General features: G+C 43.3%; 1 protein-coding gene across 1 annotated transcript in view; it reads left to right on the plus strand.

Moving 5' to 3' along the window:
• RET (ret proto-oncogene) overlaps positions 1-18,697 on the plus strand; it is a 120,754-nt gene that overhangs the window by 51,183 nt on the left and 50,874 nt on the right. The window contains exons 2-4 of the mRNA XM_040320675.1: positions 6,990-7,229; positions 10,522-10,794; positions 16,308-16,549. Coding sequence (XP_040176609.1) covers positions 6,990-7,229; positions 10,522-10,794; positions 16,308-16,549 — 755 coding nt within the window. The remainder of the gene's footprint in view (positions 1-6,989; positions 7,230-10,521; positions 10,795-16,307; positions 16,550-18,697) is intronic.

Consider the following 18,697-nt stretch of genomic DNA (forward strand, 5'->3'; position numbering starts at 1 on the left):
GAATGGATAACCATTTACATATTTATGTAGCTTTTCCCCATGAAACTTTCTTTATTGGTACAAGTGACATTGGTAGAAGTGACATGCGTAAACCATTGATGTAAACTGTGGCATCATTAATACCCTGGCCTCTCCTATGTCACAGTATCCCTAGCTGAACATTCCTATTCTCCATTGATCTCTTCCCACGGGGGATGTTGCTTATTGATATTATGCCAGATCTCATACATATATGCTGACGAGATACAATTGCAGAGAAGTTCAAGCTGGCCATGACCCTGCGGCGGTTTTTACCACTCCTCTCTAGCTTCTCATACTAATAGGAGGGGCTGTCATAAATACAAACCTAGCAGCTGACAATTAATAAGGGGAAGTGTATGTATTGATTGATACTTAATATGTGATGGACAGGGGTCTCCGGTTCCATGCGTTATTTCATTGTGGTCACAATCTTTTTTTCTGAGATGCAGAAAAAACAAAGTGCTCTATAGTCTGGAAACAAATAAAATGATTAAAAGTAACATTTTCTTTGTGATCGCATTGTATTTAACTATAGCAAACATATTTTGTTGTGCAAGGTGTATAGGAAAAATCAGATATGGTCATTCTTATGTAGCAGCCCTGCCATATACAGTACAGGAGAGCCTCTACTTTAAATTGGATATTGTCAGATTGTATACAGCTTGGACTGATTTATATAATCAGTTTTCTGTACGTTTAGGTTTGACAGGCCTCGTACACACGACCGGTTTCCTCGGCAGAATCCATCAAGAAACTTGCTGGGAGATATTTTTTTGCCGAGGAAACCGGTCGTGTGTACATTTTCGTCGAGGAAACTGTCGAGAAACTCGACGAGCCAAAAAGAGAGCATGTTCTCTATTTCCTTGACGGGAATGGAGAAAATTGGCTTGTCGAGTTCCTCGATAGCCTAACAAGGAACTCGACGAGCAAAACGATGTGTTTCGCCTGTCAAGTTCCTCGGTCGTGTGTACGAGGCCTTAGTGTCCTTGGCAATAGTGTGAGAGGCAACGATAGCCTGAGTTACAAATATTTAATATTCCCCGGCAAACCACTACAAGGTGTATGGCCATTGGTGCATACTAGGTGGAGGAAGTTCTCTTGCCTCCTGGGATTTGCCCTGGAGAGGACATGTGATATTTACCTGGACCTTCTAGGTCTGTTGCTTGAAGAGGACTTCTGCTAGGCTTCTTCTCATGAATAGTTTTTGCCAGCTCAGTAAATTGTTTTAAAAAAGATAAAAAATAAATAAAAAAAACTTGATGCATTCCTAAATGCGCAAAATATAACTGGATACTAACATGTATAGGTAATGATACAAGGGATTGCTGATCCAGGTAATATCTGTTTGCCCCCTGGGAGATCAAGAAGGTTTTCCCCAACTGAGTGAATTGAATCATACTTTGTTGGGTTTTTTAGGCCTCCTCTAGATCAAGTGTGGTCATCGTTGCAGTTATGTAACTATGTAACTAATGTATGTAACTAAGAGAAATGCCTGGGTCCATAGGCCTGACCTTTTTGAGGCTGCTGCTCCAAAAGGTGACTCCAGAAAGGGGAGCAGAAAAATCCCTGCCAGTTAGGAGCATCCTGTAGAGGGAGCTATGCTGAGGTGAGAGTCCCGGAGGGCTGGGCACAGTAGACTATGCAGGAAGCCTGAACTAATCGCTTTGCAAACAAATATTGCCAGTCGTGGCTTAAACGCTCATAATCAAATATTGCCGGTCTTGACTTAAAGGCTTAAAGCTTAAAGGCTTGACTTACCATCTTCAACTACTGTACATTTTACCAGTCTATGAAAGGGGGAGAAGTTGTATTCCTTCCATTAATGCTTGTTTGAAGGAACTTTTTTGAATCTACCTAGTATGCCCTACCTACACCCTAAACATCGCTTCCAGAGAGTTAAAGGGGTTGTAAAGGTTCGTTTTTTATTTTCTAAATAGGTACCTTTAAGCTAGTGCAGGGGTTGCCAAACTTTTCAAACAAAGGGCCAGTTTATTGTCCTTCAGACTTTTGGAGGGCCGGATTGCCCCTAATTAGTAGTAGGAATAGTATCCTATCATTGGTATTAGTAGTAGAAAAAGTGCTCTGTTGTTGGTATCATTGGGACAAATAGTGCCCTAAGGGCCGGATAAAGGCTAGCAAAGGGCCACTTTTGGCCCTCGGGCCGCAGTTTTGAGACCCCTGAGCTAGTGCACTTACCTTTTCCTTCGATTTCCCTTCTGAATGTTTTATTTCTTTGAATTTCTCACTTCCTGTTTCTCCTCAGTAAGCTTGCCCCCATCATCCGAGCCATTCTGGCTGGGGGTTAGTCAGCCAGAACAGCTTACTAAGGAGGAACAGGAAGTGAGAAATTCAGACAAAGAAAAAAAACATTTAGAAGAGAAATCGAAGAAAAAGGTAAGTGAACCAACAATGCACTAGCTTAAAGGAACCTATTTAGAAAATAAAAAACAAACCTTTACAATCCCTTTAACCAAATTAAATTTGGAGATAGAGTTGAGGTTTATTTATCGGTTGCTGCTGATTGATCAGAGGGTGCTTGGGACAAGTGGGGAACTGTTATCTCTAGTCATCTCATGGTGACTCCATTAGGGTTTGGCCACACGTGGGGCATCATCCAGGATCCCTTTAGCCATTTTTAAGCCGATTGAAGGGAATATTTTGTATTGTGGTATCCCACAGCAACCAACCCTGTGGATCTAGCTACACTCATTATGGACACCCTACTCTATAATAATTTTTGAATGTCATTGCAGAGATTCCAATCAAAGCTGGTAGTGACTCAGGGCTTTAAGGTCAATACTTTTGTAAAATGTTTCATGATACTGAAACATGCAAAAGTCTGCAAACAATGAAGCTGTAAAAGTTTCTATTATCCATCCAATTGTTACCTAAACTCTAGATAGATATCAAAGACACACATTAAGGCTCCTTTCACACTGGGGCAGGAGGTGCGGTGGAGGTAAATCGCTGCTATTTTGTAGCGGCGCTTTACTGTTGGAATTGCGGCGTATTTGGCCGCTAGCGGTGCGGTTTTACCCCTCGCTAGTGGCCAAAAAAGGGTTAATACCGCCAACAATGCGCCTCTGCAGAGGCGCATTGTCGGTGGTATAGCTGCGGTTTGCCATTTCTTTCAATGGGAGGGAGCGGTGGAGGAGCAGTAAACACACCACTCCTTCACCGTTCCAAAGAAGTGGCTAGCAGGACTTTTTTTAAACAAACAGTATAGCTACCTAAATGTAACCTGTTATCAGCCTCTTGCAATCCCTGTACAGTGGAGCTGGATTGTGCAGCACAAGAAGCACCGCAAGGAGCCAATCGGTTCACGTGCTAACAAGAGAAAGTGTTGTCACATGAGTATTTCTTTTGAGATACTGTATGTGATAGATCAGTAGGAAAGACTTACTTGTTCAGGCTGGGAACTACTGTCTCCTGGATTCCAGAAGCGTTGCCCAGAAGCTTCCAAGAAGCCATTAAGCCCTGTACACATGGCCCAAAACTTTGTTTTTCCTGACGAGATTCCTGGCAAGAATCTCTTGCCGGCCGAGTGTACAGACGTACGATTCAAAAGAACCGCCATTCTTTTGAATAGCACAAATGCGGCGGCTTCATCGACAGAGGCGGCTCTAGGCTTTGTGAGGCCTTAGGCAAATCTGGGACATGAGGCCCCATTGACATCCATAAAGGGAAAAATAGTTCAAGCGATAAAAATTAACTGTATAAATTGCATATATTAAGAGTTTTAAATTCTATAAACTATGAATTCACTGTTTATAGAATTTTCTCTAACCAATTCTTTAGGCAAATTAGGAGGCCGCGAGGCCCCTGTGGGGGCGAGGCCTAAGGCGACGGCCTAATTTGCCTAATTAGAAAGCCGCCTCTGATCATCGACTATGACGAGCATGCGCTCGTCACATTCGATGCCATCGCTGCCATCTTGCTTCACCCTACCTATGCCTTGGAAGCTCCCGCACATGCGTCAAAGTCATTTCGAGCATGCGCGGGTTTCCATGGAGACAGGCAAGTATACACACGCTCGGGTTTCTCGCAGGAAAACAATGCAGAGAATCGCAACGAGAAAATAGAGAGCAGGTTCTCTATTTTTCTCATCTAGATTCTGGGCAGTTTTCTTGACGAGAAACCTCAAAGCCTCGTACACACCATCAGTTTTCTTGCTGTTTCTTGCCGAGAAAACTGAGCGTGTGTACGAGGCTTTACTCTCTACTGCTCACCCGCCGTGGCTTTTCCATGTTGTTGTCACCCTGTCACACTCTCTACCAGTGGAGACAGGGTGACAACATGGAAAAACCATTAGGGGTGGGTACAGAGCTTTTTTCACAGTATAACCTAGTACGATCACCAAATTATAGTTTAATAAAAGTTGATGAAAGATTTGAAAATATTGAACATAACTTTTGAAATAACACATCATTTTAGAAATTGGATTTACATATACTTTAAATAAATGTCATAATAAAATAGTGGTGTTCATACAAAAACTGAAATTTATATTGTAACAGTATTTATCTAAACTTACGGGGATGCCGACCATCATTTTGATTTTCATAGTGTAGTGCTAAGTACTGTTTAACCACTGGAAGGAACCAAATTAAAGACGTGGTCTATGGGGACCTCTAGTGGCTAAATACAGGTACAACCTTATATCTATATAATTACTTATAGCACTTACACTTTATACTGTATATACACCTATAAATAAAATACTTCAATTGACACGTTTTTCACAGAAAAAAAAAAAATATTTGAAGTTGCTTCAATAAGGTCATCCAAGTAAAATGTAGATTGTAGAATATATTGAAGTAAGATTTTTAGGGAGAGGTACTTGTATGGGGTAATCGAAATACATTTCCAATAATATGATATATTGAGGGATAGCAATATATAATATGGCTCATCTTCTAAAAGTACAAAGCATGTTCACTTCACAAGGGAATTTTGCGAAAATCTAGTTTCTTATATTTGTTTGCACATGATATACTTTGATGATATACTTCAGTAAGTGTTTTTTTTTACCACATTTACTAAGCTAAGTGCAACTTCCCGTGCAAAGTGAAAATTTACTTTGAAAATAAACATGCTCTACTCCTTGAAGTGGAGTTACACCCATAAATATAACATTACATCAGTAGTTTTAAAAAAATGTCATTAGTCCTTTACTTAATGTTTTTTTTTTTTAGATGCCTTCAAAGTGTTGTTGCTAGACAGAATAGTTAATCTTCCCACTTCCTGCACCTAGGTGCTTAATGCTTCCTAACCTACACCGCACAGACTCCTGGGAATGTAGTGGGTATAACTTTCCAGGAGTCTGTGCACTCCCCAGTCTCAAAGAATCATGTGACTTGGACAGCACAGGTGCTGAAACCTGATCTGACACTGCTTGTGCAGCACTGAGCATGTGCTAGATCTGCAAGGCTGAAATCCAGGAAGTCATACAGTCTGGCTTCATGATGCCCACACTTAAGATGGCCCCAGTCAATTTCTATTTTATAAAGTGTCTAAATGCTGTAACAACCTAACAAAACGGACCTTAGTTTACAGACTAACTTTACTAGAATACATTAAGTTTGTGTATTACAGGGGTATTTATATTTAAAAAGTGAAATTGTGTCCGGAACTCCGCTTTAAGCCCCCGTTCACATTGGAGCAACTTGTCATGCGATTTGAGAGGTCAAATTGGTGCAAAGCCAACTTTAAGGTGCCGCACTGATGTCTTCCAAGTCGCACCAGAAGTCACATTGACATTTGAAATTGTGCGATTTCATGTGAAGTCATACGATTTCAAAGCACTGTGATCGGGGACTAAGTAAATAACTGAACTATGTTGTTGGCAACCTGATTTTTGCATTGTTTTGTCTTAATGGTTAAAATCTAAAAGCCTGGATGACTGAGCTACTACGAAGGTCTAGTCTGTAAGACTCTATCTCTGAGAGCTTCCCCATAGGGGGCAAGCAGTAGACGAAACATGTAGGACTTTTGAGATTACTTGCAGTCGTTTTTGCCGGCCACTCATTGGTAGTGGTTCAATCACAAGGACGATAGTTGAGCCACTCTTCCAATTACACTGGATTGGTGGCTTTTCACTTACATTCTCCATATGTACAGTATATGCATCTGGACTTCGTTTATTTATATTACCTTAAATATGGACTATTTGCTCAACTCTTGATACACTTGATATGCTCTATGTAATTTTGCACTTATGTATGCTTTTTGTTTGTTTTTTTATTGATTTACATATTTACTTGTACTACACTTACTTATATAATTCTATATTAAAAAATAACTTCTTCAAAGCTTCAAGCGTTTAATTATGGTAATACAAAAGAACAAAAATGTAGTATTACAACTTACCAGCCCTTATGCCGTGTACACACGGTCAGTCCATCCGATGAGAACGGGCCGATGGACCGGTGTCCTAGGTTAACCGATGAAGCTGACTGATGGTCCGTCGGTTAAATTTAAAGCAAGTTTGCTTTTTTTTTTACCGATGGTTAAATAACCTATGGGGTCCACACACGATCGTTTTTTACCGATGAAAACGGTCCATCAGACCGTTGTCCTCTGTTGTTTTTTTTTAACCTAGTAATCCTACCCTTAACTCACTTTACTGAGCAGTGTTATCACCCTAGGACAGGGAGTGTGTTAGGACTACATAGCACCTCCCTCTCTCCTCCATAGCAGGGGGAGGTGTTTTGTAGTCCATAGGATATCAAGAAACAATGGTAATTGATACCTTCCTGTGTACTATGCCAGCTCATAGGTTTTCTGGCTGGATGAACACATCGTAAAGTTATAATAAAACACTTCCAATGGTATATTTACCAGACCAAAAGGGAGCAAATCAGAGAAATGTTAGAGTTTTCACTCTTCCGCCTTTTACTAGTTGAAACCATGATAATGAAATTATAGAAGCTTTTATCACAATGTTTGTTTTGTTCTGTTTTTGGCAGTTGCTGCTGGACTGTATTTTACAAGAAAAGACTACCTTGAAGATGTATACCGAAACCAGCCGGCTGGATCAATCATCTTACAAGTCCATGCAATGAGTGATGTTCCGGGAGAGGAACGGCACTACACACTATGTCATACCTATATGTATGAGAAATATAAGCGCTTCTTCCACATGGATCGGAATACGGGAATTCTCTATCTGAACCAGACCATGACAAAGAAAGACTTCGCTGAAATCAGTAAGTCTGCCATACTGGCCCGTGAGCTGATAAAGGCAAACAAAGCGGGTTCAGTTATAGTATCTTGTCTCCTCTATGCAGACTACTGTACACCAACCAGGTCAGCTAAAGATATGGAGTTCTAACATAGCTACAGGGCATAGCTCCCAACTGTCCCTGATTTTGAGGGACTGTGCCTGATTTGAAGCAATGTTCCCTCTGTCTCTCTTTCCTCATTTTGGTCTGCCTACATACGTTTGCTAGTAGGTGTCCCTCATTCCCGTCTCAAAATGTTGGGAGGTATGACAGCGGATGAAGGGATTAAAACTAGGGTGATTGGCCAAGGCCAAAATATTGAGTGGGATTTAGAGAAGTATGCAGGAGGCACAAACATACAAATGATATATTTGGTTGTTCTCCATGCTTAGTTGTGGGCTGGGCTGCCGCCTCCCTTGGGGTAGTCCCGCTGGGACCCCTTTAAGAAGTTTTTTTATAAAAATGTAGGGTCAGTGGCGCTGCCCTTCACCCAAAGAGTGATCCTTCACAATGGGTCTCTCTAATCAGGTGAGTGTGCAAGCAGGAAGGGTATATTTTCACATCCGTCACCTAACAAGTCAACCCCCTATTTGGATCGCTTATCCCAGAATGAGCCGTGGGGTAAATATTAAAATCTATATTTTCTTTGCCAACAAGTAATGTGTGTTATTTAATGGTCCTATGGTTATTTTATACTAAAAGTGCAAGTGTATGTGCAAAGTCTGCATGTGCCTCCCAATTGAAATTGGAAATCTACCATAGGCGTGCGCAAGGGGTGTGCCAGGTGTGCCTGGGCACACCCTAATCTTGGGGTTAGCAACCTGTCAATGGTGGGCAGGTAAACCACAATCCTTCCTTGCTGACCCTCAGAACCTGGACAGGAGGGGTGGTGGGGGTGGAATTTAGTGGAACCAATCGGTATTTTTCTCATGCAGCAGCTGAAAGTAGGCTTCTCCTCCTCTCCCTTTTGTCAACATTCAGCTGCCACAGAAGGAAAATATAGGTTGATCGGTACCAATATATGCCACCTCCACCACCCCTCTTTTCCCTGTTCCTCGTTCTCCCATTGTTTCAGGATGGAGAGCGGGGAAGAGGCAGGTAAATATGTCAAACGCATATGTGTTGGAGCTTTGGGGTGCACACCCTAATGCAATAGGCTGTGCACACCTATGAAATCTACCACTGGCAAACCCTGGCAACCATTAACTAGTATTACTTCTATGTGATACAAATCCAGTATCTAGGAATTATATATTAAACAGTGAACGTGATACAAATGACAAATGTCCAGTTAAAAAAAAAGGTGATTGCGGGACTCCAGGTCAGCAGGACCAAGTGCAATGGGAAGGGGGTCCAGTGTAAGTTCACCTTACAGATTTTCTGTAAAGATGAACTTACACTTTAAGGCACACTTTATAACTGTAATCGTCTCAACCGCATCCCGACCAGCTTGAAGACGTTACGACCTCACACCTTCTTACATTTCCCCCAGGGGACCTAGCTCATGGGAGAACCACCAATAACCAACCAGGTGGGAGCGCCATACTCTAGATTTTGTAAAAAAAAAAAAAAAAAATTGTGATAAGTACTTGCCTATAAATTCGTAACCCAAAATAGTAACCCAGACCCCTAATACCTCAATAACCCAGAATACAGGGCGGGAGGGAGGGAATTTTCTTTTTCGCCTGAACTTTCCTGGAATGACAACCCAGCATCCTTCCTTCCTCCCTGTCCATCTGACCTTCATCAGCCATTAAAATAAGAACTACGCCCCTTCAACACTAAATGACCAAGGTTTAACCCTTCCCAGACCTGATCCTCACTTTAGTCATGCGGACCCTCCGTCCATTCTCTTCTCTTCTCTGAGCGAGTTTGGGGTGGAGCAACTTAGTCAGAGAAGAGAAGAGACTGGACGGAGGGTCGACATGACTAAAGTGAGGATCTGGTCTGGGAAGGGTTAAAACCTTGGTCTTTTAGTGTTGAAGGGTGTAACGGTCACCACCTTTTACGATATTCCCATTCCATCATCCACGACAGCTTATCTGACACTCCACAATCTAGCAGACATCAGACACGATCCATTCCATTTCCCCAGAATAACAGAGACTCACACAGCTCTGGTACTGGTTTCAAAATGTATGAACGAACTTTAATGGTATCTTAGCTCTCTTGTATACAGTACAGCATGTTTCAGTTAATCACAGGGACAAAGGAACTCTCCACCCACACATCACACAATGGGGCTTCAATCACATTCTTTTAGACAATGACATTCAGTTGAGCTAATTATTCCCCAGACGTCCGGACTCTGATACTAAGTGATTCACCTGCATAATACACATTTCTATGTCAGACGTTTTGGCACCGATTTAACATGACCTAATTACTACAGCTGAGAAGTCACATTCCTTTACTAAACACAATTGACATTCTAATTCCCTATCCCTGAAAGGAGACATCTGACCCTTAGACTGCTAACTCACAACACATATCTATCATCAATAGCATCTTCACACAAACAGTGTTATTAGCATACATAATGAAAGGTCTTGGAGCAGACTCAATTAACACCTCAAAAGCATGTGTCCTCACATTGAAGGAGACACTCTTATTGACCGGGTGTGGGCCAGCATGAACCAAACTGTAATATTCCTGCAATATGAATTATCAGTTATCAGTCACATCTCATGTAATTTATAATTAATATTTCTCAGTCACCCTATGCCCAAAAGGGGCACAGGGTGAACCTAGACCTAAGAGTTATTAGTGACGCTGGCACAAGAGTACCCCTCATCCTTCAAAAGTCTCTGGGTGTCATGGGTCATTCCGTTACAAAGGGGCGTAGTTCTTACCTTATTGGATAATGAAGGTCAGCTGGACAGGGAGGGAGGGAGGATGCTGGGTTGTCATTTCAGCCTGCACAAAGTCCTGACCTAAACTCGATAGAACACCTTTGGGATGAAGTAGCGCAGAGACTGCGAGCCAGGCCTTCTACTCCAACATCAGAAGAGTTGAAGCTGTTATAGCTGCAAAGGATGGGCCAATCCAATATTGAACCCTACAGACTAAGACTGGAATGCCATTAAAGTTCATGTGCGTGTAAAGGCAGGTGTCCCAATACTTTTGACAATATATTGTATGTTGGATATAACCAACCAGTTTGATATTTTAATCTATTAGATTTTTTAGGGTTTTGAAGCATGTCTATTATAAGATTTGGTGGACAATGTGTATAATTAAAGGTATTTAACTTAATTTCCTTTCTTAATTTCAACAGGTTCAAAATCGCCCTGGTTCAAACTGAAGGTTTCCACCGCCAGTTTAAAGGAGGACTGTGACAAAGCGGCCTTTTCTAATATATACCTGTCATTTAAGAACATTATGATCACCAACTGTTCCTCTCTGCAGTTAAAAGACTTTTGCTTTGGTAACTCGGATCTCTTATTCCACATAAAAGAGGAAAGACCTCCTGGCAGATTTTACCAGTTCCATCCACGCTTTACCCTACAGAAATGTCGTAATGTTAGTGTCTCCTATGCATTAATACTAGGTAAGTGCTGATCCGCCTCCTTAATGAATCCCCATAAGATCCCTGCGCTAGCTTCAGTAACAAGTTACAAGCTCTAGGACCTAGATTGGGGGACTTTGGCAGTTTTGTCGCCCTTTCAAAAAAATGGAGCACCAGCTGCCACTGGTTAAGATACTTGACAGGTAAAGTGAATAACGTTTATTATTTTGTTACAATGGCAACTGAAAGTTGGTGGAGTATATTAGGCAGCAAGCAAACATATTGTCCCTTAAAGCGGAGGTTCACCCTAAAAGAATTATATACCATCCCGTCCAGCATACTTGCGTCAGCTACAGTATGCTTTTTTTTTTGCGCTGTATTTACCGTTTAATCCCTCAGTTTCTTTTCAGACTCCCGCGGGAAGTAGGCGTTCCTATGAAGAGGGGGACATGATTGACGTTCGGCTATGGCGCGTCACGCGTTCTGAAAATAGCCGAAATAGGACTCGGCTATATACGGCGCCTGCGCAGTCAGCTCCTAGTCTGTACGCAGGCGCCATATAGCGCCGTGAAGAGCCGAGACCTAGCCCGGCTACTTTCGGAACGCGTAAAGCGCCATAGCCGGACGTCAATCATGTTCCCCTCTTCATAGGAACACCTACTCCCCGCGGGAGTCTGAAACGAAACTGAAGGATTAAACGATAAATACAGCGCAAAAAAAAAAAAAAAAAAAGCATACTGTAGCTGACACAAGTATGCTGGATGGGATGGTACATAGATGTTTTTTAGGGTGAACCTCCGCTTTAAGTTGATGCATAGAAAGCAAAAAAACAAAATAGGCATTGCAGTTTGTTGTGTGTGGGGATGTGTAGTCATGAGCCAGTCATGGTGCCAATGCTAACCTGTGTCCACAGCCACAAGTGCCTACAATGTGCGTTTGAACATCAGAATTGGACCACAGAGCAATGGAAGAAGGTAGTCTAGTCTGATAAATCACATTGGGGCAGATCCACAAAGAGAGTACGCCGGCGTATCTACTGATACGCCGGCGTACTTTCAAATTTCCCGCGTCTTATCTTTGTTTTGAATCCTCAAAACGGCATCTGGGTTAGATCCGACAGGCGTACGTCTTCGTACGCCTTCGGATCTTAGATGCAATTCTTCAGGGTCCGCTGGGTGGCGTTCCCGTCCTAATCCACGTTGAGTATGCAAATTAGCTATTTCCGACGATCCACGAACGTACGAGCGGCCGTCGCATTCTTTTACGTCGTCTCTAGTCGGCTTTTTCCGGCGTATAGTTAAAGCTGCTATATGGTGGCGTACTCAATGTTAAGTATGGCCGTCGTTCCCGTGTATAATTTTAAAATTTTAATTTTGTTTGCGTAAGTCGTCCGTGAATCGGGCTGGACGTAATTTACGTCCACGTCAAAACAATTACGTCCTTGCGACGTCATTTAGCGCAATGCACGGCGGGAAACTTAGGGACGGCGCATGCGCAGTTCGTTTGGCGCTCGGACGCGCTTCATTTAAATGAAACACGCCCCTACTCGCCACATTTGAATTGCGCGCCATTACGCCGTGAGAGATACACTACGCCGCCGTAACTTACGGCGCAAATTCTTCGTGGATTTGAAGCTGGGAACAGTAAGTTACAGCGGCGTAGCGTATCTCACATACGCTGCGCCCATGCAATTGTTTGTGAATCTGCCCACTTTCTTTTAGATCATGTCGATGGTGGGGTATATGTGGCTTACGTTGGGAAGAGATGGCACCAGGATGCAGTAGGGAAAGAAGGCAAGCCGGCAGATGGATTGTGATGCTTTGGGCAATGTTCTGCTGGGAAACCTTGGGTCTATTCATGTGGATGGTACTTCTGACACATTCTACCTACCTAAACATTGTTGGTGACCAAGTACACCGCTTTATGGAAACAGTATTCCCTGATGGCAGTCGCTTCACTATGTCCTACCACACTGCAAAAATGGCTCAAGAATTGTTTTTTCGGAACACGAGTTTGAGGTGTTGATTTGGCCTTCAAATTCTCCAGATCTCAATCCATCAAGCTTCTGTGGGATGTGCTGGAAAAACAAGTCCGATCCATGTAGACCCCACCTTGCATCTTACAGAACTTAAAGGGCCTGCTACGGACAGCTTGGTGCCAGATACCACAGCGTACCTTCAGAGGTTGGCTGTAAAAGAGAGACCTACTCAATAATAGGTGCCTACAACAGGGTGTGCCTTCGACCTAGGCACTCCCTGCTGTATGATCCCTCAAAAAATATAAAAAAAACGTACACATGAGTCAGTACGATTCATTACAACGTACTCTGCACACCATAATGAATTGCGCAACATATTGCAAGCTAATTGGCACATTCTCGCTGAAAATAATATTCTGAAAAAATATGTCAAACAACAACCTGAAATGGTGTTCCGCCGGGCCCACTCACTACGTGACCGATTGACCAAGAGTCACTACACCACAGAACATACAACACACACATCACCCAGGGGCACCTATAAATGTGGCAATTGCCCAAGATGCCCTTGGGTAATGGAAGGTGAACATTTTTTATTACCCAATGGTGAAGATTTTTACCCCCCCTTCCTTGCCAATTGTGGCACAAAGGGTATTGTTTATCTTATGATTTGTATCTGTGGAGCCTTTTATATAGCAAGACTTTTAGAGAATTTCGGCAACGTATGGGTGATCACCTTTACGATTCAAATGTAGGGAAACTAACAACAGTAGGGCGTCACATTGGACTATACCATAGATACGATCTCTCTGTCGTAAGGTTTTTCATTTTGGAAATAATTCCACAACACCCACGGGGGGAGACTGGAATAGGACCATTTTACAAAAAGAATGTCTGTGGATCGAGCATCTCGATGCCACGACATTCCCAGGATTAAATGAAATGAATTCCTATAAATCCTTTTTACGTTAACATTAATAATCCAACAATAGATCCTCTTCCAGTCTCCTAGCCCTGCCCTCTCCCCCCCCCCCTCCCCCCCTTTTCTCCTGATCCCCCCATGCTCCTTCCCTTCCCCCTCAAACCCCCCCCCCCCCCCCCCCTTTTCTTTCCCTTCCCTTGTTGATGTCCTAATTGCCATTCATCTTTAAATAGGTTGTGGCATCAATTTGGAGGCTTCATTTTGTCTCAATATATACACATATATGGACATTAAAGGGTAATTGTCTGATGTTATTCCAGCACCCCGTCTTGGCAATAATAAACCTTGAACTCTGAATCAATAGCCAAGCATTGTGGTGGGGTAACCCCCCGCCATTTATATGTATTCAGTACTGATTTTGTTTATCGCTGTACATGCAATGTAAATGTCTATGTACTTTTTGTTTATAATACGGTGCGTTCTTTGGAGCTCAGACACCCTGGTTGATTGATCGGGTCTTGGACCTGGTTCCTTCCCTTCGATTGGCGCTTGGAGTGTCGTCCCCGGCAGAGAGCACCAATTGGAGCTCTCTGCTTGCAGCCTATGACCTGGCGTCATGCCATTGGGTCAGCAGCTGCACACCCACGCACTCACGTGCTGGGATTGGTGGGACGTTGGACGGCGGCGGCGTCGCAATTCGATGACGTCACGCGCCGTCCAGGGATGCTTACAAAAGCGGCTGACACAGCCGCTTCTGTGAGTTAGCACGGATGCTCTCCCTGGGGACACACGTGGACATTCTTGAGCCTAGGTGAGTAAGATTTATGCCTAATTACAAAGGCTCCTCTCCTACTGACCCTTTAATCATATCTATGGCTAAAAACTTCCTCCTTTGGACTCCTCAGTTGGACCGAGTGCTTAACGATTGCCCTTACCCTGGCAATGTGAGATAGTACATACAAGGCTGTTAATGTCCGTTTCTCTGTGCCCCAGTAATCTGCGTACTCTTGCTGCAGTCTTGGTAAGGACCCCTTGGGGAGTTTGTATTGTTGGTTGGTCACCCTGGTGATGGGCTCTTTTAATTCACCGACGCGTCTGTTGATGGGCTTTTCCAATTCACCACCTCCCCATTTCCATGCATCCCTTTATATATTAATGCACTTCCTGTATATGCTGATGTTTCCCTATTAAGGTCACCAACTCTACGTTTCTCACTGGCCCTCTCACCCCCCCTCCCATTCCCCCGTCCCTTCTCCCCCTCCTTCATCTCCCTTCTCCAACACCCCTTTTTCCCTCCCAAACAAACCCCCACCCCCTTGTTCCCCCACTTTTCCCTTCCTCTCCCTTTCCCCCTCCCTTCCCCCTCCCCTTCTTTTTCCCCTCCCTGTCCCTCCTCCACCCCACACACTTTACACACACCCTTTCCCCCCCCCTCCTTACACCCCCCTCCTTCCCTTTCTACCCTTTGTCTAGACACCTTGTGCACCACTTCACTAGTCCTCACTGATCCTTCTTTCCTTCCCCCTTTTCCTTTCTTTTCTCCCTTACCCCCGCTTTTCCTTCTTTTTTCCCCTCCCTATCTTTCCCTTCTTATTGTATTGTTATCCAATTTGTTTACCCTTATCCTCAATAATACCCTTCCCCCTCCCCCCTCCTCTCTCCCCCCCCCTTTCCCTTCCCCTTCTCCCCCTCCCCCCCATCCCTTCTCCCTTTTCTCCTCTTTTCTTCCCTTCCCTCCCCTTCCCCCCCTTTTTACGTCAATCCTAACCTTATTCCTTTTAAGGTTAATCCAAAACCCCCCTCCCCCTCTTTCCTCCCCCCCTTTCCTTCCTCCCCCCCTAACAACCTCTCCCTTTCCTTACCCCCCTTCTCCCTCCCCTATTTTTCTTACCCCCTGTCCTCCTCTCTCCTCCTTCCCTCCTTTAAACCCTCCCTTTTTTCCGTCACCTACACATACTTCCTTTCACTCACTGGTGACCCACACCTCAATAATTAACTGACCATTCCCTGTATATTTGATTTATTCTACTCCTCACCTTAATAGAGCCCGTCTAAATAAAATATCCCCCTCCACGCGCCACAGAAGGCCTATACCAGGCTCCACGTCTGATCATATGACCAACCTGGGTGAGTGCTCTGCTCCATTATATAACGCATTGTATTGAATTGTACACAATGTATACACATATTGTATATCCTGCTTGTTTATTTACATGTCTATGCATACTTTTTAGAAAAAAATCTCCTCCTGAAGAAGCGGTAAATCACCGCGAAACCGGTCGAGGTCATCGATTCCTTACATTAAGACACAGTCTGTTTTTTGCTTTCTGTTGTGAAATGTGGGGTTTGTTCTTAAATTGTCCTTGTATTATACTTCTTTTCTTTTTTGCTAAATAAATATTGATATTTTTATCAGATTGTCTTTATCAGTGCCGCGAAAAGTCCCTTCCAAAATCCCTCCCCCTTCCCTCGACCTAAATACTGACGTACATTGGCCCCAAGCAGCCAAATGTCGTCAAATTATTTTTGTCTCATTATTCTTCAGGTGGATCATAAAGTTATAGCTGATCTGTGTATTTAACTGTGAACAGTAGTGACAAACATTACTTTTACTTTGATCGTTGGTACTAAATACTTATGTTTCTTCATATACAGACAAAGACTCGCCCTTTTATTATAACCCAAATTCATCAGAAGTGTTCCTGTCACGCTCCCTTGATCGAGAAATGAGGGAGAACTATGATTTGGTAGCAAAATGTACAGTGAGAGATAGCACCAGAGAAGTGGATGTTGAACAGTCTTTCCAGATCAGGGTGGATGATATTGATGACAACCCTCCACAATTGTTCAATGACACTAATACGGTTAATATGGTGGTGGAATATGATAGAAAGGAGGTAAGTGATGTGGGAATTGGGTATACAGTATTTCATTGCATCTGCTATATTCTACTGAGAAATGTGCATTTACCTAGAGCAGGGGTGTCCAAACTTTTTTCATAGAAGGCCAGATTTAATGAAGTGAACATGTCTGAGGGCCGACCATTTTGCCTGATATTCTTTGAACCATTAAAATTCGACAAGAAGTGTGTTCGTTCGAGCACTAATACACTGCCCAACAGGAATTCTCTTGCCTTTGTGGCTTAGTGTGAGTAAAGAGACGAGCTTGGGCATATTATTTGGATATACCGTATTTATTGGCGTATAACACGCACCTTCACTTTAAGAGCGAAGTTTCAGGATTTTTTTTTTATTTGAAATAAAGAACTGTGAAGCAAAATAAGGGTCAGTGCCCAAAAGCCTCACAAGTTCCCATCTGCAGACCCACCATTGCCATGAATGTAGCCTCAACATTGCTAGGAATGCAGCACCAACCATTGCCAGGAATGCACCCACCATTGTCTGGAATGTACTCACCATTGCCAGGAATGCACTCATCATTGCCAGGAATGCAGTACCATTGCCAGGAATGCACTCACCATTGTCAGGAATGCACTCACCATTGCCAGGAATGGAGCACCATTGCCAGGAATGCGATCACCATTGCCAGGAATGCAGCACCATTGCCAGGAATGCAGCACCATTGCCAGGAATGCACTCACCATTGCCAGGAATGGAGCACCATTGCCAGGAATGCACTCACGAGCGCCAAAGATTACCTACAGGAGAATCTCCTGTTTACACGGCGGCCTCTTTAATAGAAAGTCCCACCTCATTTAATGGACAGAACAGTTGTCCAATGGCAGCTCCGGAGACAGGACTTCCTATTACAGAGGCAGCCCGTAAACAGGAATTTCTCCTGTGTGTGTACGGAGCTCGGCCCGCCTCCTCCGAGGCTTATACATCTTTTGTGGCTCCGGCGCTGGGAGATTGTCGAGGGCCACAAAAGATATATATGTCCAAACACCCAGACGGGCCGTTCAAAACTGGAACGCGGGCCGCGATGGCCCGCGGGCCAGACTTTGGACATGCTGGACCTAGAGCCTGCCTGCTGGGATTGTGTAATATTTTCAAGATTTTCAGTACATTACACCCTGTCTTTTGGTATGGAAAGGGTTTTTAGGTCTTTGGCTTCATGGAAAGAACCCATTTAATATCTGAAAATGATGTTCTGCTGAGATAGCTAGTTCAATATGTGTCTAGTTAGGTAATTGTTTGTAAGTTCCTTATTTCGGTTTCCTTTTGATTTTCTGTAAGAAATAATTAACCGCAAGGCTTGACCACAGTGGCCATGGAAAATCCAATGCTTGTAAATTCTATTACTGATGCATTAATCAATTCTTCAAGACAGTAAGGTAATTGTCATTAGTTGTATTACATCAAAACTGAGTTATAAATTACCTGAAAATTGTATCAAATTGTCATTGCAATGAACTTTATCGACTAAGTGCCGTTGGTAATAAAAGTCTACCAGTGTGAATAAGTACTGCCTGTTATCTTGTTGGGATACCAGACTGATACCCTTTATGATGCAATTGCGATTCAAAACAATAATGCCGCGTACACACGATCGGAATTTCCGATGGAAAAAGTCAGACGGACTTTTTCTATCGGAAATTCCGACCGTGTGTATGCCCCATCAAAAAATTCCATCGGAATTCCGATGAATTCCATCCGAGTTTAAATATAGAACATGTTCTATTTCACTCCGATGGAATTTCGTCGGAATTCTGATGTGCCTTTGGCCGGGCAAAAGACTGATCGTGTGTACGTGGCATTATTGGCTACTCCTTAAAAAGACACTTTCACCACGCCCCTTCAAGCCCCACGCACATGTTATACTCTACTTTTGAGTATTGGGGAAATAAAGTATGTGATCTCCTCCCAAATGGCAGTGCTCACGTATAGTAGACAATCTCTGGGCCTAAGAAATATCGCCATAAGGAGAATGGCGATTTCACTCTCTCATTCAAGTCCTACACCAGCCAACACCTTATATTTCAATAGTGGCTACAAACCACTGCTAAGATGGCGATAACTGGGGTGGGGGACCCTGCATGGGAAAGGTGTTTGTGCCTCTTTAATGGAAGACACTCTCATCACCAT

Source organism: Rana temporaria, chromosome 8, assembly GCF_905171775.1.
Source record: "Rana temporaria chromosome 8, aRanTem1.1, whole genome shotgun sequence".
NCBI classification, from domain to species: domain Eukaryota; kingdom Metazoa; phylum Chordata; class Amphibia; order Anura; family Ranidae; genus Rana; species Rana temporaria.